This window comes from Tasmannia lanceolata, unplaced genomic scaffold (genome assembly GCF_043159265.1).
Source record: "Tasmannia lanceolata isolate RefF3 unplaced genomic scaffold, GAP_Taslan_0.1 ptg000015l, whole genome shotgun sequence".
Taxonomy (NCBI): domain Eukaryota; kingdom Viridiplantae; phylum Streptophyta; class Magnoliopsida; order Canellales; family Winteraceae; genus Tasmannia; species Tasmannia lanceolata.
In genome coordinates, this window is record NW_027518692.1 from 31,611,592 (window position 1) to 31,638,564 (window position 26,973).

General features: G+C 38.2%; 1 protein-coding gene across 1 annotated transcript; it reads left to right on the plus strand.

Annotated features, from left to right (window-relative positions):
* Positions 1–11,185: 11,185 nt before the first annotated feature.
* LOC143846507 (UDP-rhamnose/UDP-galactose transporter 2-like) lies at positions 11,186–24,854 on the plus strand. The gene is made up of 5 exons (XM_077354948.1): positions 11,186–11,520; positions 13,213–13,397; positions 13,490–13,690; positions 23,897–24,058; positions 24,168–24,854. Exons 1-5 carry the CDS (start codon positions 11,391–11,393, stop codon positions 24,522–24,524), a joined length of 1,035 nt encoding a protein of 344 aa, XP_077211063.1. The 5' UTR covers positions 11,186–11,390; the 3' UTR covers positions 24,525–24,854.
* Positions 24,855–26,973: the final 2,119 nt, after the last annotated feature.

A 26,973-nucleotide genomic window follows, 5' to 3' on the forward strand; every position in this document is an offset into this window, starting at 1 on the left:
TGAGTACAAATTCCCCAGGAGATTGTTAGTGCTCTCGGGGGTACCCCTGCAAAATTTCATGGCAATCGGGCGAAAAATGTAAAATAAGGCAAGCAGAGATAGTGCGAGTATCAAAATGAAAAAAATAAGGGATTTCTGTTGGTAGAAAGGTGATTTGCCAACCTTCGAGGGGTGATGTGGTAATTCTGGTTTTGCTTCTACTGTAAGCAACCCTTAGCAGCCACTAGATCGAATTAGAGGGTTAGGATCATTTGAGGAGAAAAGAATTTCTTACCCAATTTTCTACCCAGACCCCCCCTGGTAGTATAAAAAGAGTAGTCGAAATACACTAGGTGGCGGTTGTCCATGGAAGACGGGGGGGAGAAAAATTTGCCGTTTCCTTCTATACATATCGAACTAGGGTTTCTCGAAGGATAAAAGCCTCATTTTTTGAAAGAGAAAAACTAAGAAAAAAAACAGAGAGGGAGGAGAAAAAACGAGAGGGAGAGAAAGGGAGCCCAAGCTCCACCCATTTCCACCTTCTTCTCCAGCCACCTCCACCTTCCTCCACCATTTTTCAACCATCCCCAAACCCTCTCCTCCATTTCCCCCCATTTTCGCCCATATCCACCAAACCCACCTTCTTTTCCGGCAAGCCTATTCCACCCCCAGCTACCATCCTCCACCTTCATCTCCATCTCTCCACCGCCACCAACCACCCTCTTCTTCACATCCTCCAGCAAACCCCACTAGAATCCGAACCATCCGAACCCCATCTCCACCCAAAACCCATTTCATAACCACATCTTCCAGGCAAGCCACCACCATCACCTCCACCTCTCCCAACTTCGGCCGGCACCACCATCACCACCACCATCTCCTCCGTCCCTCTCTCACACCATCAAAACCCCATTGAAACCTGCTAGCCACCGAAACCCATCTCTTCGATTTTCCCAGATCTAAAACCCATTAACCCAAACCCTCTTTTGAGATCCACCATAACCAAACTCTAATCATACCCCATCACACCACTAATTTCGAATCTGAAGAGGGAGAGAGAGCGAAATCCCATTAAAAAAACCAAACCCCATTTCTTCTTCTCCAATCCGATCCTCGCCGGATTCTGGCCAGATTCCGGTCGTCTTTCTCGTCGCCGGCAACTATTCTCCCACCTTGAATCCGACCATCATCCTACCCCACCTTCTTCTTCCCCTTCACTTCTTCCACCGTTGTCTCTATCAACATCTGCTACCTTCAAAACCCATCTCAAAATCCATTTATATTTCTACAGCTCGCTCGCTCTCTCTCTCTCTCTCTCTCTCTCTCTCTATATATATATATATATATATATATATATATATATATATATATATATATACCTTTGAATCTCCCTCCGAGCTCGTTCCGGTCAACCATCATCCCCATCTTCTTGTGAGCAGAGAGTAAGAGATAGAGAGCTTTGATTCCTAAAAAAAAGGGGGGGGGGGTAAGAGCTGCAAAGAGAGTTTGAGAATTTCTTGCTAGGGTCCATTGAAGGAAACCGAAGAGGGGAAGAAGATGGAACCTAGAAGCATCCCCATCACCACCATGTCGTCAACCCCTGATAATTTCACGCTTGCGGGTAATATGCTAATTCTTGGAGTTTGGTTTCTTTGTGTTAATACTTCGATGATAATGATGATTTAGATTACCTATGGTATGGTTGGGATGGTTTGGTTATTTTATTTCCTTTTAGTGTTTGGAATGAAGGCTGGCTACATGAATAAAAAGTTTATCAGTAGTTTTGTTTTAAATTCATTTAATCTCAAAGCCTCCTGTTTATTGGATTTCTATGCTCTTGGACTAGAGTTCCTAATTTTATTGAGCCTGAGTTCTTGATCTCATTGTCTTTTAGGCCTCGAATCTGTTGTTTATTCTTTTAAATGCAAAGGACCTAACAGGTGTCTTCCCTGTTTATTTGCACTTCAATGGTTGCACGCGTTGAACCTGTGATTATCATTGGTAGGTTGAATTAGGGTGTTGGTAATGTTTGTTATCCATCTTGTTTGATTATCAAGTGGCATAGGTTTGTCTTGTCTTATCATCAAATATTGCCGACCCATCTATTGAGGCCACTAAATGATGCAGGCTTGTTGTGTTGGATCATCAAATAAGGTGAGTTCATTGGTTTGGTCATGAAATGATGCGAGCCTTTCTATAGGGTTGTTAATTAATGTGAGTCTGTCATGTTCTGATCCAGGGAGAGTGTAAACTCCTTATATTTTGACTGAGTCTCAGAGCTCACATTCTTCTTGTCCTCTTCTTCCCCTTTCTTAGGAGTCTCTTCAACATTCGAGTATTTAATTTTTCGGGATGTTCGATGTTTGGTATTTCCACCTGAGTTAGGGATTTTCCTTGATTCTTTGAGATCTTTCATTGGTGTTCGGGTTGAATTACTTATTGATTTTCGAAAGCATTTCCTGTTGGGTTTAGGCTATGATGGAATGTATCTTGAGCCAACCCCCCTCCCTTCCTGCCTTAGAGTCTTCGCAGGTTAAGGGATTTTTGCCTCTTTAGAGTCAGTCATAGAGAGTTTAAGAGTCTGTCCTACCATCCTAGGGTTTAGGAGTTTGTCCTACCCTTGTAGAGTTTAGGATTCTGTCCTATCCCTTCATAAAGTTTAGGATTCTGTCCTTCCATCTTTCAAAGTCAGTCTTCAGCATAGGAGTCAGTCCTTCAGTCTTTCAGGAGTCTGTCCTATCATCATAGGGGTTAGGATTCTGTCCATCCTCTCATCAAGTCATGTGATTTTTATCCGCTCTTGCAAGGTATAGGATGCTGTCCAACCCTTGCAGAGTCGTGATTCTGTTCAATTCCCCCGCAAAGCATAAGATGCTGTCCAACCTTTGCGGGATATCAGGAGTCTATCCTACCCTTATGATGATAGGATTCTGTCCTCTTGTGTCAAAAATTCAAAAACATCTAAAAACCAAAAATCTCAAAAATCAAGAGTCATTAGGAGTAGTTAGGAAATTCTAGTCTGAACTACGGATGGCTTGATCCCTAGCTGAGGGGTACGTAGGCAGCTCGGGCGTGCAGCCGGCATCCCGAGTTCAGTCACAACTTTCATAACTTCACAATTTCAAAAACTTCCATAAGCTTCAAAACCTTTCAAATCTTCCCAAAAATACAAAAATTCTTCAAAATAACCTTGCAAACCATTTTCAAAAGATCTTCCTATAGAGTCAGGAGTCTGTCCTAGGCATTTGGGGTGTCTTAGAGTTAGGAGTTTGTCCTGATTTTGTGTTGATATGCTGTGTCTGGTCGTGTGAGTGTCTCTAGAGTTAGGAGGCCTCGAGTCGTGGTCGGCTAGACACTTAGTCGATCCGATGGCTAGACTAGAACGCATTTAGATAGCCCATTATTTTCCTTAGGACGCACAGCCTAGTCACACATAGGGTGTAGGGTCCACTTGCATTAGTTAGGGCATATAGAGAGTCCTAAAAATTACCATTCACTTGAACTTAAGTAATGGCGCAAGAAGCTTTAAAAACTAGTCAGGTCTAGTTGATCGAGTCTAGGATAGCAGTCATAGAGGGTTAGGCATTGTAGTTTAGCATAGGTCGCCGAACTACGTTGACTTTGATTCTTCTCGAGGCCGGGATACGTAGTGCAGCCAAGATGGATGACCATCTTGGTCCGAGTCAAGTATTGCATTAGAGTCTAGGGTTTGTCATATTGTATGTTTTGTTGTGTTTTCTTACTTTCATGTACAGATCCTATACCTGTAGCTGTAGCATGCGTGTGTTTGTCCACCAGAACTTAGACACCAATCAGGCATGACACTCATAACCTAGCTATTCTTAGGTGGCATGTCTTTCATTTTCTTTTGTATGTGCTTATTATTTATCTCCGAGAAATGCATGATTAGCTAGACGTTATCTTGGGGATATTCGTTCCCATTTCGCATGATTTTCGCCCAAAACTCTTCAAAGTTAATAATAAATGGCATAAGAGACCAGGTGCTCGCACTTGGGCGAATTGGGGACGCTTAACCCCTTCCCCATTCGTCATCAGGCACGGACCTTTTGTATCTCTGGTTATCTGTTGCGATAGAGCACAACATGGGAACCAGGGCCTACTTCCTTGGATGTCGACTCTTTCTTTGTTTAAGGTGCGTCTCGAATCCGGGCTAGTCCCCGAATCGAGAGGTATCTCACTTTACATCGCCGCTTATGCTGTGAGGGGCACTCTTTCGAGAGTTCTTTGGTGGAGCTCTCTTTCACGTGGATGATCTAGAGACTCGCATGGGGGCTCGTCCCCCCGCTTCCCTCGGATCGGGGTCCACACCACCGAAAACAATTTCTCCAACACAATTGAGATTCTCCCAACTAGTAGATTAACCAATCCTCTTCAGCTAATAATTGTACATCGACTTCATTTTCTCTACAATGAATTGTATACATTTTGGTCAATATAGTTCAATGGTTAGTCATATAAGATATATAAAAGAGAAAACGGTTTCAACACAGAAGCGTAGATAAGTTATCTACACTTATCTACACACTAGCTTAAAATACAGTGGGGGGCATATTGTTTGGGTGCTCCAAACCAATCATTTGATTGACCCTCACATAGATAGGGTGTCCACGAAAAATCAACTCCATAAGATCATCCCAACCCTACTATTTGTGGAGGTAAAATGGACGTGTATAAACCTTCACAAATCTGTCCATTTTTTGCTTTCTCAATTTGAAGGGTTAGGATGATCCTATGATACTGATTTTTTGAGCACACCCTATCTATGTGAGGGCCCATCAAATGAATGCTTTTGATCACTGATCACCCAAACACTGTGGGCCCCACTGTATTTTAAGCTAGTGTGTAGATAACGTATCTACACTTGTGTGTAGAAACAATTTTCTCTATATAATATCCTAGGTTCGAAGATTTGTCTCAAGTCTATGCCTACTAAGCTAAAAGGCAAAATAAAAAAGGTCTATTGGTGTTTCAGAATTGTTTACTGTAGGAAAACAAATACAAGGAATGAAGGAAAGGTAGTCTCGAGTCAACTTTCTTTTGGCGTTTCAAAATTGATTACTAGGAAAACTAACACAAGGAAAAAGGTGGTACCATACGTCATGGCTAAGCATGTGGCTTTCACTAGTCGACCGACAATTTGGCACATGGAGCTTCGTGCCAAACAGAATAGCTAGGAATATTCGGCCAAAACAACAGAAAACACCAAAGCTCTCTCTTATTTTGTGCCACCACCCTTGTATTATGTGAACTCATTGTTTCTTCCCTTCTTCGAACGTACATTTGGCAAAGCTGGCCTCTCTTTATTATATAGGCACTATCGAGACAGGAGAGCTTTGAAGTGTTCATTTACTAGAACTTTGGAAAGGAAAAATAATAAGAAACTTTCTCACTGGTTTTACACACAAAAAGATTACTTGAACCAACCCTATTAAATTTTTACTTAAAAGGTGACCTTTAATTTAGGATAGTATCTCTCTAAATTAACTATAATTGTATAATTTCCCATTTCCTCCCTAATTAATTTTCGAAAGAAAAATTATACTAAGAAAAATTTTCTTTCAAAATGTTTTTCTTTCCGGAAAAATACAGATACACCCCATCAACTTTTTGACATTTTCAACTATAACTATGACTTTTAAAAGTCACCAACTACACCCCCTAAGGTTTCAATTTGCATAAGGTAGACCCCCTCAGTTGACGGTTTGTCCACCTATCGAAGGGTTAGGATGATCCTATGGAGTTGATATTTTGGGCACACCCTATCTATGTCAGGGCCCATCAAATGAACTCTTTGGATCATCCAAACAATGTGGGCCCAATGTGTTTTTTGTAGTGTTTGGATTGGTGTATGGGGTTTGGAGGGGGCTATGGGTCTTCATTAGTATTGATAGTGTTTCAAAATAGGGGGTCTTCCTTATACAAATTTAAACCTCTGGGGTGTAGTAGGTGACGTTTAAAAGTAAGGGTTAGAGTTGAAAATGTCAGAAAGTTGGGGGGTGTAACTGTATTTTTCCCTTTTTTTTCCAGTCCAAACAGGGCCTTAAGGATAAGGGAACTAGAGTTAGCTTGCGGTAGTCCGAAAAAATTATAGGTTACCCACGGGCATCAAGCCACTGATTGGCTACTACTGGCCAATGGAAGGTTAGGATTGATGCATATTTCAATATTTTGTTGTTGGCAAACTAGATTGAGCGTGGTTTAGGTTAGCTTGGCTTGGGGAATGTGGCGCGTGATAACGCTGGTATCACCCTTCAATTAGAATTAGCAAAAGCAATGTTGCATGATATGGATTCCAAACATTCATGATCTGTGAGTGAACGAGTCAAATTACTTATCCCTTGGTCTATTAGTGAAGTTTCTCTTTAGAGATTGTGAAGATAAAATAATTTCTTTCACATCTCAATCCCAAATAATTCGATTATGAGTCAGTACACAAAGATTCACACGAGGCTAACTATCATCACCTATAACACATGTATGCAGAGCTACTAATGTTTAACCTTCCTATTTTTCAAAATTCCTAACAAGTGCCCATAAGTAGGTTTTTGCCAAAAATACACCCACTAAAATACATTTTGGGGTATTTCAGAATGCGTGTGACTCAAGACTAGACTTGCCTTTCTTTCTCTTGCCCAGCTGCTTACAAATTACCGCAGGTATTCTGTCTTTAACTTCTAAGTTAGGTCAGACTCATTTTATGCAATAACTCACGTGACACAGATGCAGATCCTCCTATGTGAAAGGTTTATTAATTATTCTCTTAATTATAAGAACGGTTTGACCAAGATCCATTCCACAACCCGTAAATTCTTCAGGGTAAACTATTACACCCTGTTTTAGTTTCCTTTTGAATTAATTTCAGTTGTTCCTAGCCCAAATCCCATGGAAAATAACTAAACTAACCTCATCAAATGATAAGTGATAAAATACCCCTATAAAAAAAGGGAAGTGAAATTTACGCCCCTTTTGATCATTAGGGACACCCACCGTCAGTGTATCTATGGCAAAAAGGGGCTAATGTACTTTTTGTCAGAAAATTCCAGTGGCTTTGATTGCAAAGTACACTGGAAAATGGGTGTCCGGGGTGATAAAAGGGGCGTAAATATCATTTCCCTAAAAAAATGGGGAAATACCTAAGATTGTTTATTATCCAAGAGTATATTCTATGAGATCGGGGTATTTATCTTATTTTTCATTGTATAAGTATGAGATTTTATATGGTGTATGCGCGAAAAGTCCGGTACTTGGGATAACATGCCAAAGTGCTTATCTGTTCTCCCACAACATAAATAGCATGTACTCCATATGTAGTGTCCATTAGATGATCCTAACATTCCGATCTATAGAGGTTTCCATAATGTGCAGTACGTCTACAGATCGGAGTGTCATCGGAGTGTCAGGATCATCCTAGGTCATGAGTGATTTTTGGGGTACATCCTATTTATTTTGTTGGACAATAAATGAGCGGTTTGGATCATCCAATGAAGTGGGTCCAACTGTACTTCTTTAAAAATACTGGACTTTACGCCCATACACCATATAAAATCTCATATATGTATATTTTGGTTCTTTTTCAAAAAATATGGCACTTTGGTTATTTTTCATGTGATAGAAATATTTTTGTTAGTTTTATGTGATATGGGTATTTTGATTAGAGGAAGTCTAAACTGAAGGGAGCCCTTGCAAAAAAAAAAGGTAAAAGGGCTCTCCTATTGGCTACACATCACCGTCATGCATTAATAATGGGTGAAAAGTCGAACATGATGGTGATGTACAGCCAATGGAGGAGCCCTTTCACCTCTTTTTTGCAAGGGCTCTTTTGATTATTATCTGTGCGATATTGGTGTTGTTTTGTAATTTTCCATGAGATTGATACTTTTGTCTTTCTTATGAGAGATTGGTCCTTCGGTCCTTTTTATAAGATATGGTTATTTTTAATATTTTTTTATTACATAAGGGTACTTTTGTTGATTGTGCAAATAATCCGCTTATAATTGTCGCTTGCTTCATGGAACATTTACTTCTATTAAAAGAAGAACTCAAAAGGATTGGGATTTAGTGCTTGTGGCTCGAGTGCATTTTCTCTATCCCTTCTTTCCATGCCCTAAAAATCTAAGGCTACCTTACGTCCCTGAGCCGATAACCGTCTTTTGGCCAACCCAGCCTCCTTACCTCGGGGTATTTGGTAAATTTTTTGAGATAAGTACTGTGGCCATTCTCCATAATATATGATTATTTGTGCCATTTTTATGTTTGGGAGTATTGTTGTCTTTTATGAGATATAAGTTTTTAGTCATTTTTCATGGATATGGATATTTTTATGCGATGGTGGTAAGTAAGTCATTTTTATGAGATATGGATATTTTTAACATTTTAATGCGACACTACCATACTTGTCATTTTCTGTGACATAGTAAAAACTTAGGCTGCTGAAATATCATGACCCTCTAATTTAACCTAATTTAATTTAATTTTATTTTTCATTTTAAAATGGTAAGTTGAATCGGATTTATTTGGGGGAGGGGGAAGCTACTTTCTACAAGTAGTGGGATAATAGGAGAGGTTAAAATCACCTAGAACAATAAAATAATATTCCACCTGTTGGTGTCAATGGTTCCACTTCGGATTGGATCCAATGTATTGGTGACAATATCATGTGGACTTCCATCACCTAAGTACCCTAGGAGCTACTGACTGTGGTACAACTTCGTGGGTGTTATTAATTTTGAAGCAAACATTATGTTTTATAACACCTCTATTACTACAGTGCATGTCAGTGTTCTTAGTTATGGGTACTAGGGTTGACCTCCCAATATTGATGTTGGATGGGCTAACTACTGTAATTACTTTAATATTAATGCGGAACTATCTTGGGACATGGAAGACCTTAGGCTCGAGCGATGGAATCGCAGGCACATATTTCCTCTCAGATTAGGGATCCTCTTTAGATGAAACTTTAGTTATGTGTGTTGCCATCAAACAAAACACATATTTATAGAAATATTAGATACACATTTTGTATCCTAACTCCGTTTGGTTGCCAGTGAAATTTTTGCCCCAGGAAGAGTTAGTTAAATTTTGGTCCCATCCCATGTTTGGTTGCCTTTTAGTACTAAGTTTTTTTTAATCCCACTCTTGTAATGATTGCTTGTGTGGTGAATTTTTTAATCCCACTTTTATAATGATTGCCTTTTCATCCCATCCCAAAATAACCCCAGGAACAAAAATAAACTCAAGAACCAAAAATAAGCCTGAGAAGAATTGTTTTTTACCCAACAGTTCAAGCAACCAAACAAAGGTTTTTTTTTCCCACCATAATCCGGTCAACCAAACATGGGATTTTTATTTTACCAGGATACTTCTAGGACTTTTTTTTTCCCACCTATCTCCCAGGGTATTTTTTTCTCCCACATAACTGCCAGGAACAAAAAAAACCCGGCAACCACTGAAATTGAAATATTTCTGTTTCGGTGGAAATTTTGGTAGAAATCATGAAAAAATTGGTTAAAAATTTTGGTATTTTTAAAATTTCAGTGGAAATATCTAAAATTTCATTTCACGCATATTTCGTTTCGGTCTTGGCCGAAACAACATATTTCGGACAAAATTTTAAACTATGATATCACTTCCCTTTCTCTATATGTCTGTCCCACCAATGTGGGGCCACACATAACGCCAACACTAACCCTCCTACTAAAGGCCCTTAAATGTAATAAAAATGTTGTTTCGTCATTCGGATATGGGACGCTCCATCGGATATTGTGACTACCTTGAGGTCAAGATCTGAAATAATTCCAGTGGATCCAATGAAAAGTATCGGATCCGTCTGCTCTGCCCAAATCATTAACATTTTATGGTCCATTGATCTCCATAACCCCACCCTATAAATGACAGAACTTGTAAGGCACCATGGTTTTACATTTCGTGGATTTCGGTTGAGACCAAAATCCGAAATTTCGGCCTAAATTTCCAGATATTTGAATTGTTTTTTAAAAAATATAAAAATTATCGAAATTTCAGCAGAAATTTGCTAAATATTTAAATGATATATGTATATATATATATATATATATATATAGAGAGAGAGAGAGAGAGAGAGAGAGAGAGAGAAAAGTGTTTCTAGTCCGGCCGACTAGAGATCATTCTCTAGTCTGCCACCCAAAAACACATGGGTCCCACATATTTCGATGATGCAAAGCATTCATTTGATGGGCCCTGACATAGAGACGGTGTCCACAAGAAATTAGCTTCATAAGATCATCCCAACCCTATGATTTGTGGAGCTTAAAATGGACGGCTTTGCATCACCCAAATCTGTCCATTTTTTAACTCCACAAATCGAAGGGTTAAGAAGATCTTATGAAGCTGAATTTTTGTGGACATCCTATCTATGATGAGGCCTATCAAATGAATGCTTTGCATCATCGAAATATGTGGGACCCATGTGTTTTTGGGTGGCGGACTAGAGAATGATCTCTAGTCGGCCGGACTAGAAACACTTTCCTCTCTCTCTCTCTCTTTATATATATATATATATATATATATATATATATATATATAGAGAGAGAGAGAGAGAGAGAGAGAGAGAGAGAGAGAGAACATTTCCTACACACTTGTGTAGGTAAGTTACCTACGCACTACCTTAAAGTACAGTGGGGGCCCACATTGTTTGGGTAATCCAAACAATTCATTTGAATGGTCCTCACATAGATATGGTGTCCACAAAAAATCAGATCCATAGGATCATCCCAACCCTACGATTTGTGGAGGTAAAATGGACGTGTATAAACCTTCACAAATTAGTCCATTTTTTGCCTCCATAGTTTGAATGGTTAGGATGATCCTATGGATCTGATTTTTTGTTGACACCCTATCTATGTGAGGACCATTCAAATGAATTGTTTGGATCACCCAAGCAATGTGGGGCCCCACTGTATTTTAAGGTAGTGAGTAGGTAACTTACCTACACAAGTGTGTAGGAAATGTTCTCTCATATATATATATATATATATATATATATATATATATATATATATATATATATATATATATATATATATTACCGGATTTAGGCCGAAATCTCAACACCGAAATTTAAACCACGCCCGTAACCGAGTGGGGTGAAAAAGAAGAAGAAAGCTGAAACAGGAAAAAAGGAGGACATAAGACAAGTATAGAGTATTTTTTATTTCTTGTACTATATTGGTACTCCGTGAATTGAGGGAATATCCATTGTAAACATGCGGAGAGAGCAAGAGACCATTGTATGAACCCTAAAAAAAAAAAAAATAGAAGGGAAAATCCAAAAAAAGAAACCTTAATCTTTCATCTCTTTCTATATTTAATCTCTTCATCTCTACAGAGGCATTCTCTCTCCATCAGAAAAAAAGATGGTCGACGAGAAGAAATCGTCCTCTGTATCAGACGTAGGAGCATGGGCAATGAACGTTGTAAGCTCAGTGGGTATTATCATGGCCAACAAACAACTCATGTCCCCCAACGGTTATGATTTCAGATTTGGTCAGTATCATACTTACCTCTTCTCTTTCAGATCTGAAAATTTTCCTATTTCTTACTGTAAATTTTTTCATTCAATTTGTGTTTTTTTTCCCTCATGAATTTCACTAGGAAATGATGCTCTATATTTGATTACACTTTCTTTTCTCCTTAATGATGCTCTATAATGATTACACTTTCTTTTCTCCTTTTAACCAAATCTCAGATCTGATCTGTTCCTTTTTTTTTTTTTTAACTGAAATTGATTTCTGTATATGAATCTTTTCAACTAACATATGAATTTCCCTCATTTCTCACTTTCATATACCCTGAACAGCTTTATTGGATTTGGCATGAAAGTGATGCTTCTGTGTATCCTTCTTATGTGCATTTTCTTTATAAAAGCCAGTTCTTCTAATTTCAATTTCTGGCTTATTATTCATTGTTTTCATTTGAATTTATCCTTCTGTTTCCTGTGAGATTTTCTTTCATTTTGTGCCTTTCTAGCTGCAAATCGCTTCAGATTACTCTTCTCACATGTGTCCTTGCTGTGCTGACTCCCTGTCCCGTTTTTCTATTTAAGCTATCTCCTTTCTCTAAATTCCTCCAATAAATCTGAAAATTTCCTAGTCAATTTCATAAAGAAGATGTGAATTCCCCTCATTTTGTGTTTTTCCATTCCTTAAAATGATGATCAGCTCTGCAATATATGTAAGCCAAATCTTACACTAAAGCTCTTCCTTACAGTCATGTTTTCGTAAATAATCACTTGTTTTGATATTTCCATCATGGATGCCATTCTGTGATTTTATCTTAGATCGATGTTTCTAGCCGCAATGGTTTTCTTTTCATCTTCTCTCCTGAATTTTCTTCCCGGAATGTGAAGTTCTGAGCTCTAGAGGGACATGCTATTGATGCCCTTTGATCGGGCATCCGACTCTCTCTCTCTCTCTGTTTGAGTTGTGTTGGATTTGTTTTATTTTTCCATCTGCTCTCCTAAATTTTGTGCCCACCATGTTAAGCTTCTGTACTAGTGAGACTAGCTATTGATGTCCATTGATCAGCATCACTCTGGGAAAAGAGAATCTAGAAATGTAGCTACTTGTCAGGCTTTTCAAGTATGTTCTTAGCTGCCAATTGCTTAAGATCTCACTTCTCCTATGCATGCCTGAGTATTTCTTTCTGGCCGTTTAATCTGTTCTAGTGTCTTTCTCTGCTTTTGTATTGGAAACTATTTCACATGTAACTCTATATCTTATGGATCATATTCTTTAAATTCTCTTTATACTGAACAGAATTTTCTTTAAATTGCATCGCTGGGACTATACTTCGGTGTCCTTTTCCGTCATTTTATTGTCAGTCCTATAATTTCTGTATTTATTTTGGAATGAAGCAGTTTCTTCCTGTGAATTTTCACCTTTTCTATCTCGTCTCATCATTTTCCTTTTATGCACATTATGTTCATTCTGCTTCAAATTTATCATATTTTACTAGTCAGTGAATGTCTTCTCCATTTTTTTTGAACGGAAACTTCTCCCTTAAAAATCATTGCTAATGTTTCTCCATTTTACTCTAGTTTGCAACATCTTTTCCTCTAATGCATGTTCTTTTATTTTTTGTATGCTTAATATTTTATTATTTGCAACATCTTGTCTCCTAATGTATGCTCTTTTATTCATTTTTCTTTATGCTTAATGTAGTCTTATGTTTCTTCAGCCACAACTTTAACTGGATTCCACTTTGCTGTGACTGCATTGGTCGGTTTTATATCCAATGCAACCGGTTATTCTGCATCGAAGCATGTTCCTCTTTGGGAGCTTCTATGGTTCTCAATTGTCGCCAATATGTCTATAACTGGGATGAACCTCAGCCTTATGCTCAATTCCGTCGGATTTTATCAGGTCCGTTTGCTCAAAAAAGCTAGAGACCTCACATAGAAGTTGAATTTTAACTGAACACATATAGTAGTGACTCATGTGCATTTATTTTACAGATTTCAAAGCTGAGCATGATTCCTGTGGTCTGCATAATGGAATGGATCCTTCATGGCAAACAGTACTCGAGAGAGGTGAAGATTGCTGTGGTTGTAGTGGTCATAGGTGTGGGTGTCTGTACAGTAACAGATGTAAAAGTGAACGCCAAGGGTTTTCTCTGTGCCTGTGTAGCAGTCCTATCTACATCCTTGCAACAAATTGTGAGTACCTACTTGGATTTTACATGGTCTTTTCTACTGATGGATTTTTTTTCATGTCTGATTAGTCTGTGAATTTGGACTCATTGTGATGGGGATTATATTCCAGTTTTTTATTAGGAAAATGATATTAAGGACACCCAGAGAGGGGCATCGAGTCTGGAACAGCCAGTGCAAACGTGGGCAGGAGTGCTGGCCATGCACTTAGGGTGTAGGGAGTGGCAGTCCCGACCCTCTCATCTGTGTCCTGCTAGCACTCTTCTTATTTTTCCTTTGCTAATTGTGTGCATAACCCACACTCCTGTGTTTTGCTAGCACTCATCATATTTTGACTCTGCTAACTGTGTGCATATATTTTATTCTATAATTTCATTATCGTTCAATATATTTATCTGTTTTAGATTATGGTTTGGTTGCATGCGTGTAGGTGTGTGCAATTGCTTCATTTTCTGCATACTTGAACTTTTTTTAATATTTATTTTTAATTTTATTTGCTTGTCTGATTTTAATAATTTGTTCTTGTAAAAGTTGTGCTTGAGTTGGTGTAAGTAACTTAGCATGGCTGGAAGGTTCTGTATTGCACTTTTATCTAAATTTCTTTTGATGGAGTAAGGAAGCACATGGAGGATCAGAAGAAGAATGAGAAGTGGGACAAACTGTTGTCTAAAATTCAAAAATGACCAGAGGATTTCTTAAAGTTAGAAGGAACAGAAATATGCGAGTATGGTTCTGTTCGAAGTATAACTTTCCTAATTATAATTTCCTCAGCAGATGCAAGATCTACTTCAAGTTTTTGTCCAGACATGATTGGGAGATGTCAGTGGGAAATAGACCATCAAGCCAGAAAAAAGAAGAACAATGTGAAACAGCAGATACCAATTGTATTACTGCATGTGAGGAGGTAACCCAAATTACCGATATGGAGGATATGGATAGATCTCCTTACAAGGATTTGGACAGGGAGAATAGTGGAGATGTAGGTGCATTTGCAAAAATGTTGACTTGGAACAAGAAACTTGTGATTATCACAGATCCAAAAGCAGTGGAGGCAAAACAAAACGATTTGAAATGCAGTCTAGCAGGAGAAAGTTATGGCTACACATTAGTGGCAGGCATCTTGGTAGAGTAGGCAAAACAACGAGGGAAGATTCAAAAGGATTTGAGAGTTAAAGCTCTGGGCTCATGATCTTTTTTGTTCAAGCTATCGGAGGAGGAAGAAGTGGTGCATGTATATACTGGTTGGAAAGTGAAGCAAAGGATGGGCTCTTGGACTGACTCTATCCTTGGTATCCTGCATGCCATTTTGGAGCCAAATCGGTTTGGGTGTTGATCCTAGGAATCCCCTTGCACACTTGGATTTCATCGACAATTACAATCACCAGATCCATCTTTGGTCAAGTAGTTGACATAGATTTACCATTCAAAAAAAAGTTGACATAGATTTGGAGTTGGTGGAGCGACAGAGACTAGATAGGCAAAGGCTTAAGATCTTAACGAGAGATTGGCTGGTGATCCATTTAATGGTGTGTACCTTTTTTTTTTGAAAGGTCATTTAATGGTGTGTACCTTTTTTGGGGATCTTTGGTTTTTGGTGATGGTGAGAAATGAAGAAGATGTCCCAACAATAACCATATCAATTCCAGCTGAAGAAATCTATGCCTGTTTGAGCATCAAGTATGCAATGACTCAGGCATCAATGGCGTTGTTAGAGGTTCAGTCAGCTTGATCCAAGGGTTCCAAGACGAGGAAGATGATGGCGTGGAGTGAGGAGAGGAGAATCTTTTTGAGTGAGTGACAGAGAATAATGTGCTAAGAAAAATTTGTAGGTTTTTCAATAAAGTTAAGGGAGACAGCCGGTAGCGCCCCTCCCCTCCCCCCCACCCCTCTCCTCCCTTTTTAGAATTTTCAACTGGTAGCATCCCCTAGGTAGATAAAATAGCTGTAAATTGTAATAAGCATAAAAATTTAAAATGAGAAAAATAAAGTTCGGTCGTCGATAAACATGTTTGTAGGGTAGCGATCTGGGAGGGGCCTATGGTTCGAAACCAATTTGGGATGTGCAATTTGGATAGTCTTCACGAAAGCCGCATCAAAAGCGGGCAGATAACGAAACGATCAATTTGAATTTCCCTATTATTTGTTTCCCAAAGAAATCACACCCGGAAGATCAACTAAGACATTCCTACCCACAAAATTTGAGAGGTTGGCCATCTCGGGCACCACACACCCACCAGGCCGCAACCATGTCACCTCAACCTGATCTTTGAGAGTCCAATTAACGAACAATAGGAAAAGGAAGGCTCAACTGATCGAAGGTAACAATACACATAACATGCAAAAAAAGGCCCTGCACCTCGGACGTCAATACATTTATAGAATTTAAATTTCATAAATACTACAAGTTGACAAAATCTTCATTCAAATGATGGCGATCTAGCTTAGACAGTGATCTCTCAGGAGGATCTGGTACGAACAGACAAATCCTGGAGGTCCCCCCACAATAGTAGATAACTCCAATCGTTAATCACCTTGCCAGGCTAGTCATCGTTCATCAACTCAGCATAGTTGAAGATTGACTTGTCATCTCCCCCTATTTCAATTTGAATTGGAATCGCTTAATTGGCCTTCATTGGGTGGCAAACCTAGGTCTTGGTGGGCTAAAGATGAGGGTACTGGGCCAACCAATGTAAGACTTGGCCAAATGTTTATACTTGTTCAGTCCAAACCTAAAATTTCGGCCAAGTAGGTGTTTTTCCCTTGTTTTTAGGAAACCTCAACATGATTGAGGACATCAACAAATAGTGACCGCCTATGATTTAGCCGACATTTATTATTTATTGATAACATATGTGTCAACATTTGTCGACACCTACATGTGTGTCGACACATATCGACACTCCTTTCGATACTTGTAAGCATAATGCTGGAAGTGTTATACTTAATGTGCGTGGGTCAACACGCTGTTGTACCGTGTCAATTGAAATACTGTTTATTCCCCCATGAAAATGAATGAAGAAGAATTGGTTTGGATTTTCATTTCTTTGATAGGTGTAATAACGGGTTATCAATCAATCGAACTTGTTGAATAAATAGTCATAATGATATAAAAAAGACAGATCTTTTCAGAGATTGGATGCAGTTACTAATTCATGATTTGGCATGGGACGAGGAACACATTTTTGCTTTGCTATGCTACTAATACTTGTATTTGCTCTGCTATTCTGCCCAACTTATGTAATAGCCTCGATCTACTAAGGTGATTCTAACAACTGATTGCAGAGTTGATCATTCGGACCTATCCATCCATATTGAATTGCAGATACATCAATGATAGAATCATTTCTGATTGGACCAAATACTGGTCCTCCAAACTATGAGAAATCCACCGACACATGTGATGTGTGAACAACGAAAGTTGTGTACCATAGTAGTAGTTCAACACATTGTTGTACGTAGAACAGATTGTGGCACTATCCGAGGTATTTCCGTTAGTCCTCGAATGGGATTTTGATAGTTTATGTGATTCCATGGATTATACCTATTTGCACAAATACATGGATGATTTCCGATCGTTCCAACAAATCAAATCTGAGTAGTGGGAGGATAATAGAGAAAAGATACAAAATCAATAAAAAAAAAGTAAGAAAAGAAGGTATTTTGAATTGTTTGTTGACACGGACAAAGTAAGGGAAAACCTCTAAAATGATTTTAATATTGGACCTTGGACTACTGGAATTTGGATTTCTCTCAATTTGAAGATTCAGGATCTGAATCCTTCTAGAGGAGATATTCGTTTATTTAGTATCGGACCATCCACATATCAGAACATTTCGGAATACAGTACATAATTCATCTTTTTAGGTTTATTCGTGGTTATTTTAATTTGAGTCGAATTCATAATTGTTCGAATTGTGTAATCCCCAATTACTGACATTAGTAACCGACCCAAAGCAATTTGATTATAATTCAATTCGTGACGATCATTAGTGGAAAGTTCATATTTTTCAGTCATTGATAAACAGTTTGTTGGACAATACTCGACGCAGTTACCACAAAATATACAGATTCCGAAATCAATACCATTTGGTTGTGTTCATCTCTTACCTAAGACAAATCATTTATGGATATTATTAGGGGTCCTTGCAGATCTAGTATAGTTCTTACACGTTGCTCACCCGTCCGTCATTGGAAACACCACTTCCCGTCCTACTTGCATGTGTTAAGCATGCCGCCAAAGTTTATTATTAAATACAGTGTTTACCTTCCTCTTTTATTATTAAGTCTTATTTTATTATTAACTCTTCTTTTAATTGAAATACTCTTAGTTTGTTAAATGAATAACATATTTATCTTATTACAAATTCATTAGCAATCAGTAATTTCATGTGTATCTTCGTGTGCGCGTAGGGTTAGTCGTGTTGGGAACATTGTATTCGTGTCGACCTTAGCTATCGATTTCATTTTGTTTGCCCTTTCTTTTTGGTCAGTGGAACAGAATGTTTCGGCGTTTTGCTTTGGAAAAGTGGCTACTACCGGATAAAAATTTTAATAGTTAAATTTTTAAAAAATATAAAAACTAAAAAATTGCTTTGAATTGAAACAACAGGGCCATTCTATGCAACCCAATCCATCATTACATCAAGGTTGTAAAGATCCAACATTTACTTCAAGGAAAATCAATGTCAGCTGAAATGCTTGTATTGACTGGTGCCTGATTAGATGAAAAAATTTAGAGACTAAAGTATGAGAGTTTTTTTACCTGACTTCTGGGATTTAATAAAGTCTGGACATGATAGAATTTATGAATTTTTAAAATTGGAAAAATACCCAATCATTTAGAAGCTAAGATTTTATCCCGGCCCAAAATGTCCGAAAAGGTCGAGTTTTGTACTAGAACAAGAAAGTTGATTTTTTATCCTTTTAGAATTGGGTTTTCAAACTATTTTTGATAAATCCAAATGGGTTACTCCCCTATTTACATGTAAATCTTTTGTAAAAAAATTTACTTAAATTACTTTGCATGTAAATACCCAATTCTAAGAAGAGGCAAGAAGAGGATAAGAGAAAAGACGTAAAAAGTAAGTGTTTCGGTTGCCCTGTTTTGGAAACGGGGCGAAATGGGTAAAACACAGGGCAATACAGTATATAGGGGGATTCCGTTCTGGAATCCCAAACAAAACAAATCGTTTCGGCCGAAACGAAATGAAATCTATAACTAAGGTGTTGACACTCAACACATGAACCCGTGTCTATAAATAAATTATACTGCTTACCTTGGAAGAGTCATTGGACCAGATCAAACTTCAGGAAGAGTATAATCAACTCATCATTCAGGAAGAGTTGAAGTGGAAACAGAGATCCAGATCAAAATAGCTAAAAGATAGTGATACGAATACCACATTCTTCCTTATCATTGCCAGTGCTAGAAGACAGAGTAATAGATTTCATTCCCTGGTAGTAAATGATATAAAATTGGAAGATCAGGCAACCATTTCGTCGAAAATTATTTTCTTCAAAAATTTATATTCCTTGGAGAACAGAGCCCCTAACATTAGAATGTGTAGTTTTGGGGAGCTAAACGAGATTAACAAGGCGAGACTCGAGAGACCTTTCTCTGAGGATGTAAAAAATGCTATCTTCTCTATGAAATGAGATAAAATGCTTGGGCCTCAAAAATTTTACTTGGTTTTTTACCAGGTATGTTGGTAAAGGGTTAAAAAGGATATCATTGACCTATTTGAGGGGTTCTAAGATGGTGGGCAGGCACAGGTGCCACATTCATTGCACTGATCCCCAAAAAAGAAGGGGCAAAAATCTTGGCCGATTTCTACCCTATTAGTCTGATCAGTAGTGTCTATAAGATGGGGCAGCCTTGACATATGGAAGTTTAAAAGCTTAGAGGCTGTTAGTAGATGCTATGCAGCGATATCTGGCCAAATGGTGAACTTTGCTAAATCCTTAGTCATGGGACTTAGGGTGGAGGAACAAGAGATAGAGGAGTACGTCAATATCTTGCGCTATTTGAGAGGCACCATCCCTAACACATATTTAGTCCTTCCTCTGTGAATCAGCAGAACCTCAAGTCTCTGGGGTCCGATTATCAATAAAGTTGAAAGGAGACAGTCCTTGGGAAAAAGTTCTGCTTTCTCTAAACGTTAGAATCAATCTTATCAAGGCTGTCCAGGCTAGCCTTCTTCTTACAACATGCCATTATTCTTCTTGGGGCCAATCATCCACAGTATTGAGCAACTCCAAAGAAACTTTCTCTGGAATGACAAAAAAAAAAAGCAGAAACATCTCGTTAATTGGAATGATGTCTGCATGCAACTAAAAGAGCAAGCCCAACGTTAGAAGGTTGAAATTTGTGAACAAAGTCTTCCTGGGAAAATGGTTTTGGATATTTGGAGATGACGGAGGATACCTTTGGAAAATGCGATAAATGCAAAATATGGATCTAGTTTTGGAGGATGGGATCTACAAGATGGTTACGAGATCCAAGGGACTACCGTCTAATGAAATGTCATGAAATTCATGATCCTGTTAAAAAGAGATCCATTTAGAGTGGGAGACAAGGAGGAAATAAGATCCTAGTTAGAAAATTGGTGTGGGAATAGAACCTTAAAGGAAGACTTCCCTCTGCTGTTTAATGTAGCTTCGATGAAATTAGTTGTGTGGTTGATTTTTATCATAGAATCATTGGGATGGTGGCCTAGAATTTTGAATTTCAAAGAAATTTCTGGATTGGAAGATTGATGCTGTGGCCTCTTTCTTGTCTAGAATTAATCCGGTCTATTTTTAGGGATGACGAAAGGAAGAAAGAGTTTGGAGATGTACCTCGGTTGGCACCTTCATTATTCGCTTCTTCTTCAACCATTGCATCCATAATTCTAACCCTTCGTCTGCTTAGAGATCTTGGAGAGTTAAATCTTCTCTGAGAGTAAATGCCTTTTGTGGAATAAAATGCCTTCAATAAGATCTTCACCATCGGTCACCTCCACCATCGACAGAAGATTATTGTTAATGATTGTGCATTATGCATACATGATACTGAGTCTGTTGACCATCTACTGTTGACCATCTACTGCTTCCATGCAGTTTCGAGTGCGAGACTTGGTACTTTGTTTTTGGTCTCATCGGAGTTAGTTGGGTCTCCTTGGCCCCATCGTTGACCATTTTGAGTTGTGGTAAGATTCTTTGGAGAATGTCCTCTGCAGCTGTCATTCTTTGGCTTGTTTGGAAGGAAAGAAACATGAGAGTTTTCAAAAGTGAGTCAAAAGGAGTGTGTTGTTTGTAGAAACAAATTTTCTTTGTGGTTGTCCGTTGGGAACCGCAATTTACAAATTTTCTTGATGACCACTTTCCATAGGACGTGGGAGTAGATTAGGTTGTGCATATGTTAGAAGAAAGGTCTGCAACCCAGTTGGAGTCACCTCCTCTTAGAAAGTTGAAGCTTAACTTCAATGTCTCAAGTCTTGGTAACCATGGCGTGACTGGTATCGTAGGTTTTCTGAGGAATTCAGATAGAGAGACGTTATGGGCCTTTTCGGGACCTATTAGGATAAAGCATTCTAATGAGGTGGAGGTCCAGGCACTTCTTCATGGTATTAGGATGATGGATCATTCATGTGAGTCATATCACCATCAAGGAAGAAACCCTCAACCTGGTTAGGTGGGTAAGAGATGGTGTCATCTACTCATGGATATTTATGAATTCTACATTGAATATTCTAGACGCGATGGAGGGACATATCATAGAGTTTCTACACATCTGGCAGTCGGACAACTCTGATGTGGATTTTGTAGCTCATACGGGTGTAGATAGAGAGTCAACATTATTGCTTCGTCATTTTCCAACTCAAGGACTTTTCGGCTTCCAGACTTCTTTATTTTGCCGATATTTCCATTGTTGTATTTTACTGAGGCTGTGTTTTTCTTTTATTCTTCTCTTCTTTTTTTGCTTTGTATTGCTTTTTTTTTTTTACCATCTCGGTTATTTGGCTCTTGCCCATTGCATGAATAAAATTTCATCATTCAAAAAACGAAGAAAATCAGCATGTTTTTTTTGCACTTTTTCACCAAAATCCATGATGCTTTCACATAATCTTTTATTCTATCTTATTTTTTAACAACAAAATTTATATAAAGAAGACCACAAACTACAACTAGACAAACTAGCTAGAAAAATAAATGCAAAAGAAAGAACAAGCAAAATGCAAAAACCAGCTACTTGTCCTCTTACAAGTTGGACATCTCATCCCGCACAACTAAATCCGTACATTCAACCGCAAAGTTCGCAAACTTATCAGCCATATGGTTCCCTTTATAGAGAAATTATATGATGAAAGGCCGTATAAACACTTACTCATCATCCCATCCTTGATATTTGATCCAACAGCAACTTACTTTTGAGGAGCTGCTGTTGGATCAAATATCAAGGATGGCACTTCTATCATACCACCTTTACATGTTTATACGGCCCTTCATCATATAATTTCTCCCCTTTTGTAATGGCTATAGGAAATAGAGTAGTCCAAGAACCCAGGTAAACACTTCTTCATATCACTAAATACACTCTTCATTAGCTATGGGGGGAGATCTTTCATTTTTTAGCCCTCATTGTTATCAATGATTCGGCTTCATATCACTACAGACTCCTCAATAAGGAAGCATAGCTTGACCCCCCATCAACTCTTGTTTAGGAAACCTCCATAGCAAAGTTCTCTGGCACATCGTTAGCTTCCTTCAAAATCTGCAAAAGTGAACCATCAATATCACTAATGAAATATAAAATCCATTAATATGTGAGCAATCATCCATGGAGCTGGACTCCAATTTACTGTCCAAGCAATGATCTTTGGAGCTCTCCACAACCAATTTGTCTGCTGTCTCAAAAAATTTGATGTACATTAAAAAATGCCAATACCTTGCTTTCATTGTAAGGATTTATCCCTACTACACCCGAGTAGTCTCTCACGATCTCTTTTCTGTAATTCCTAAAAGAAGCAGGGATGAGTGCTCGACTTAAGTTATAATATATTTGATTGTGACATCTCTAGATATGGTTCAAAACATGGATAAGATTCCAGAGGTGCTGCTCACCATTTTTCAAAATCCTAGACATTAATACAAATACCAGTATCCAATGTCATAAGGCAGAAGACATGTTCAAAAAATAAATAGAGAACTTCACTAGATTTAACTTAAGAAACAAGATATTAAAATATTTTTTGGTTACAATATCTACAATACACATGCTCAGTATTAGGATGCAAATATGTAGCACTAACAAACAAGAAATGGTATAGTTAATTCAATGAATGTTCTTTATATTTAAAGCATGACTGTTGATTCAATATGTTCCAAAAATAAATAGAGAACTTCGCTAGATTTAACTTAAGAAACAAGATAGTAAAATATCTATTGGTTACAATATCTACAATACACATGCTCAGTATTAGGATACAAATATGTAACACTAACAAACAAGAAATGGTATAGTTAATTCAATGAATGTTCTTTATATTTAAAGCATGATTGTTAATTCAGCAAATCGACGTATCCATGAAGTACTCAATACCTTTTTAGGTTTTATATTGTGTCAGACAAGATAGATGAGACTTATTCACTATCTGATTACCCATGCAACCAATCTCTTCATCTTTGGCCAGGCCTCTTTCATCACCCTTTCCAGCACTGATGGTCTTTGATTGATATGACTCAAAATTCCTTTCTTACAGGAGGCTAATGGATGGAAAACATTATTATCGCACTTTCTAAGCTCTTATATTGATAAGCCCCAATATTTCCATACGCGTTTTCCGCTTTGTTTTCTCTTCTGGTTCTTTTTGTTTTGGGTACCTAAACTCTTGATGCTGTCCACATGCACCTAAAATTTTCTCTTCAGCCCAAGAGAAGTACATGGAAAGGGGGATGGAAGGGTTGGATTTAGATCTTGCTATTTCCAAAACCCTTTGCCACATGACATCACATGCGTGCTAGATAGTTGAGCCTTTTTTCTCTCTTTAACCCATAGCTTCTAAACTGTGGCCCATGTTGCAATTACTTGTGCACTCCACCACTACTGGAGCGTATAAAGAACTTACTACTTGCTGTATATACTTTATTTGTATTTCATGCTAGTTGGTCTCTTGATTTAGAATTATGTTCTTGCCCTCAATGAGATCTGATCTTCCACTCTCAATTCCACAGTCAATCGGCTCCTTACAAAAGAAGTATTCTATTGGATCCTTTGAATTGCTAAGCAAGACGGCTCCAATACAAGCCCTTTCCCTTCTCTTGTTTGGACCTTTCATAGATTACTACCTCAACGGTCAATTCATATCAAATTACAAGCTGTCTTCAGCTGCAACTGTAAGTCATCACTACTTCTTAACCTTTCAATTAGTACCTTAATTCCACTCTTTTTTTTTCTTATTTTCTTGCATGATTTTTCATGCTAAGCCCTTTTCAAATTTTGCAGGTTTTCATACTCCTCTCATGCTCTCTGGCTGTATTCTGCAACGTGAGCCAATATCTCTGCATCGGTCGATTCTCGGCAGTCTCATTCCAGGTGTTAGGACACATGAAAACCGTATGCGTGCTCACGTTAGGCTGGCTCTTGTTTGATTCCGAACTGACGCTTAAAAATATCCTCGGAATGGCTACCGCAGTCCTTGGAATGGTGATTTACAGTTGGGCTGTGGAGATTGAGAAGAAAGCAAAAGCTAATATCCCCCATACTAAAAACAGTCTAACTGAAGAGGAGATTAGGCTGTTGAAGGACAGGGTGGAGAATACATTGTCTAAGGATGTTGAGTTGGGAGAATCTAAAGCTTAAACATCCATCCCCACCAAAAGGAGCATATTTTTACTTCAGTTTCGTCTCTCAGGATGGATGGATTGGATTGGATTGGGGTAAAATCCCTGCCAAAACTGTATTTCAATTAGCCGATTTTTTTGTTCAGTGAGGTCAAAGGGCGAATCGGTATGGAGAGGTGGGGAGATGTAAAATCTGTTTGTTAGTTTTGTTGTTTTAGGATTTTTTATGTTCTATTCATTCTCTCTTTATGTTCTCCAGCCGAGGGTGGAGCATCTCATCAAAACCCAATATATATTTTATATGCCACAAAATAATAGTAAATTCTTTTCTTTGTTTTTGTTTTGTTAAGTGTTTTTAGCGTTTGTTATATTCTCAAGTTCGTATGTATGAACAGATGTTTTATGCCCCAGTGCTGATTAATTTGTTAGCTTATTCATGGTTGGCTCCAAATGCTTTTTGGTAAAAGGAAGAGAGGAGTGCCATTATCAAAACATGGGAGTGTGGATATCATTTCCATATATGTTAACCCCCTTGATTATTAGAGAAAAAAAGGTGTAGACATCCTCCTTTTCTTTTCCTGCAGCTAATTTCACTTGTTCAGCTAAAGCATCAGACAAGCTTTTTATTGAGGCGGTGTTTGTTTTGGATTTTGAGAATCGATTGTGGGTCTAAAAACTGATTATTTGACTCAAACTCGGTTCTCTAGTTCCAAAACAAACAGGGCCTAGGTACCTAGACCCACATCAACAGCGTAATTAGGGTTCAGGTAGTCCTTAAGATGAATTTAATCGAGCCAAATGGTGACATATTGATCACAAATAATCATCAAGGACTCCAATTCTCTTAAATATTTGTCATAGGCAAATTCGATCACACCAACGTTTTCTTTGGAGCCACACTCAAAAAACTCTATGGTTTAAGTATAACAGAAAGTATAGTTATGCCCACTTCGTAGCCCTCCAAGTAGCCATATGTCCCATCAACTTCTATTAGTTTAGAATGTTTATTTTTTATTTGCTCTGTTAGCTCTCATATCTGGTTTTTCGGATAATGGAGATCGGTTAATGCACACATTGAAAGATCTACTATTCTATTTAAAATTGACACTACCTGCCTACACCATGGTCTAGGTGTATGTTCCTGATTACTAGGTTCATGATATGGTGAACTATGATTAGGGTATCTCTCCCCCCCATTACCCGTTAAAGAAATAATACCATGGGTATCTGGGATGCTAATAACGAGCCTTCTCCGTTAGAGATTTTACTTCTTGGTATATCCTGTCTTTTCAATCATGGTACGCCAGCAAAAGATAGACAAGATGAGAACTCTAACTAATGTAGTGCAGCTCAGTCGACTAAGGAAGTGGTCGGTCAGCCGAGCTGGTCGACAAACCATATCATTTTGTCGGTTCACAGTTTGTGCTTTTTCGGGAGAATGTTTGGGGTACGATTTCACCCCGGGATGACTTGCTTCGGTAGAAAAACAATAACCTAGGGATGATATTGATTGTAGGGTGATACTACGCGGTGATTTAGGGATCCCACTCTTTCTAGAATCGCTTCGATGGGTTTGGTTGACTGACCTTTTGCTCAGTCGACCAACTTCAAAAAGTTCTAGAATTTTTCCGAACCATGCGATTTTTTTCCGTTTCTATGAAATTTTACCACAAAACTTAATGTTTTTAACATGGAAAATACTCCAGAATGCTAACTTTTAATTCTCTAATTTTCTCCTCTATGCAACATCAGCAAACACGGATCTCATCGGAATCCTTGCGATGCCAGGATCCCCACAAGCCGAGTAACTCGCCGGAAATCTAATCGGTCAATGACCGACAACGAAACCCACTGCTAATCATTCCTAATCATCTTTTTTAGATCAATTTACATGATTCTTTTACCTAGATCAGTGATTAATTCGATTTCTTACCCCGAAGATTGGTTTTGCCACACAAGAAATCTCCTGTGGGCAAAGTTCTTGCTCCCTTTGAGATTTTATATGTGGTGTAAGCCCTTATAGTCCCTTTTTTTTCAAAAAGGGACTGTACGGTTCACATCATAGGATGATCCAAACCGTCTCCCTTCTTCTATGATTTCTTCTGCACTCTCTTCCTCTAGGGTTTTATTCTGGAGAAAAAAAAATTACGGGTTAATAACATATTTATATGTGGAACCCTAGTTTTTTAGCTAGTGAATCTACTACATTATCCTTATTAAACTCTCAAAATTCTAATCATGCCCTTAAAAGTGATTTGGCAAAACGTCCCTAGGTTTAGGGCATTTGAATGGATCATGACCAAGAGATAAGTGAATGGATCGTGACCAAGACAGGTGGATCTGACCCGACCCACTAATGAACTCCTTGCTAATGAAAAGAAGGTTTGAATTTCTAACTTTTGACTTTTACAAGTACAAGAACAAGATGGGATCAAGGTCTATAATAACTGAGCTGTTTGGAGGAGATG

Coding starts and splice junctions, on each gene's coding strand:
- LOC143846507 (XM_077354948.1), top strand. CDS start 11,391: ATGGTCGACGAGAAGAAATCGTCCTCTGTATCAGACGTAGGAGCATGG. Junction 13,398..13,489: donor ATTCCGTCGGATTTTATCAG/GTCCGTTTGCTC, acceptor TTTATTTTACAG/ATTTCAAAGCTGAGCATGAT. Junction 24,059..24,167: donor AGCTGTCTTCAGCTGCAACT/GTAAGTCATCAC, acceptor CAAATTTTGCAG/GTTTTCATACTCCTCTCATG.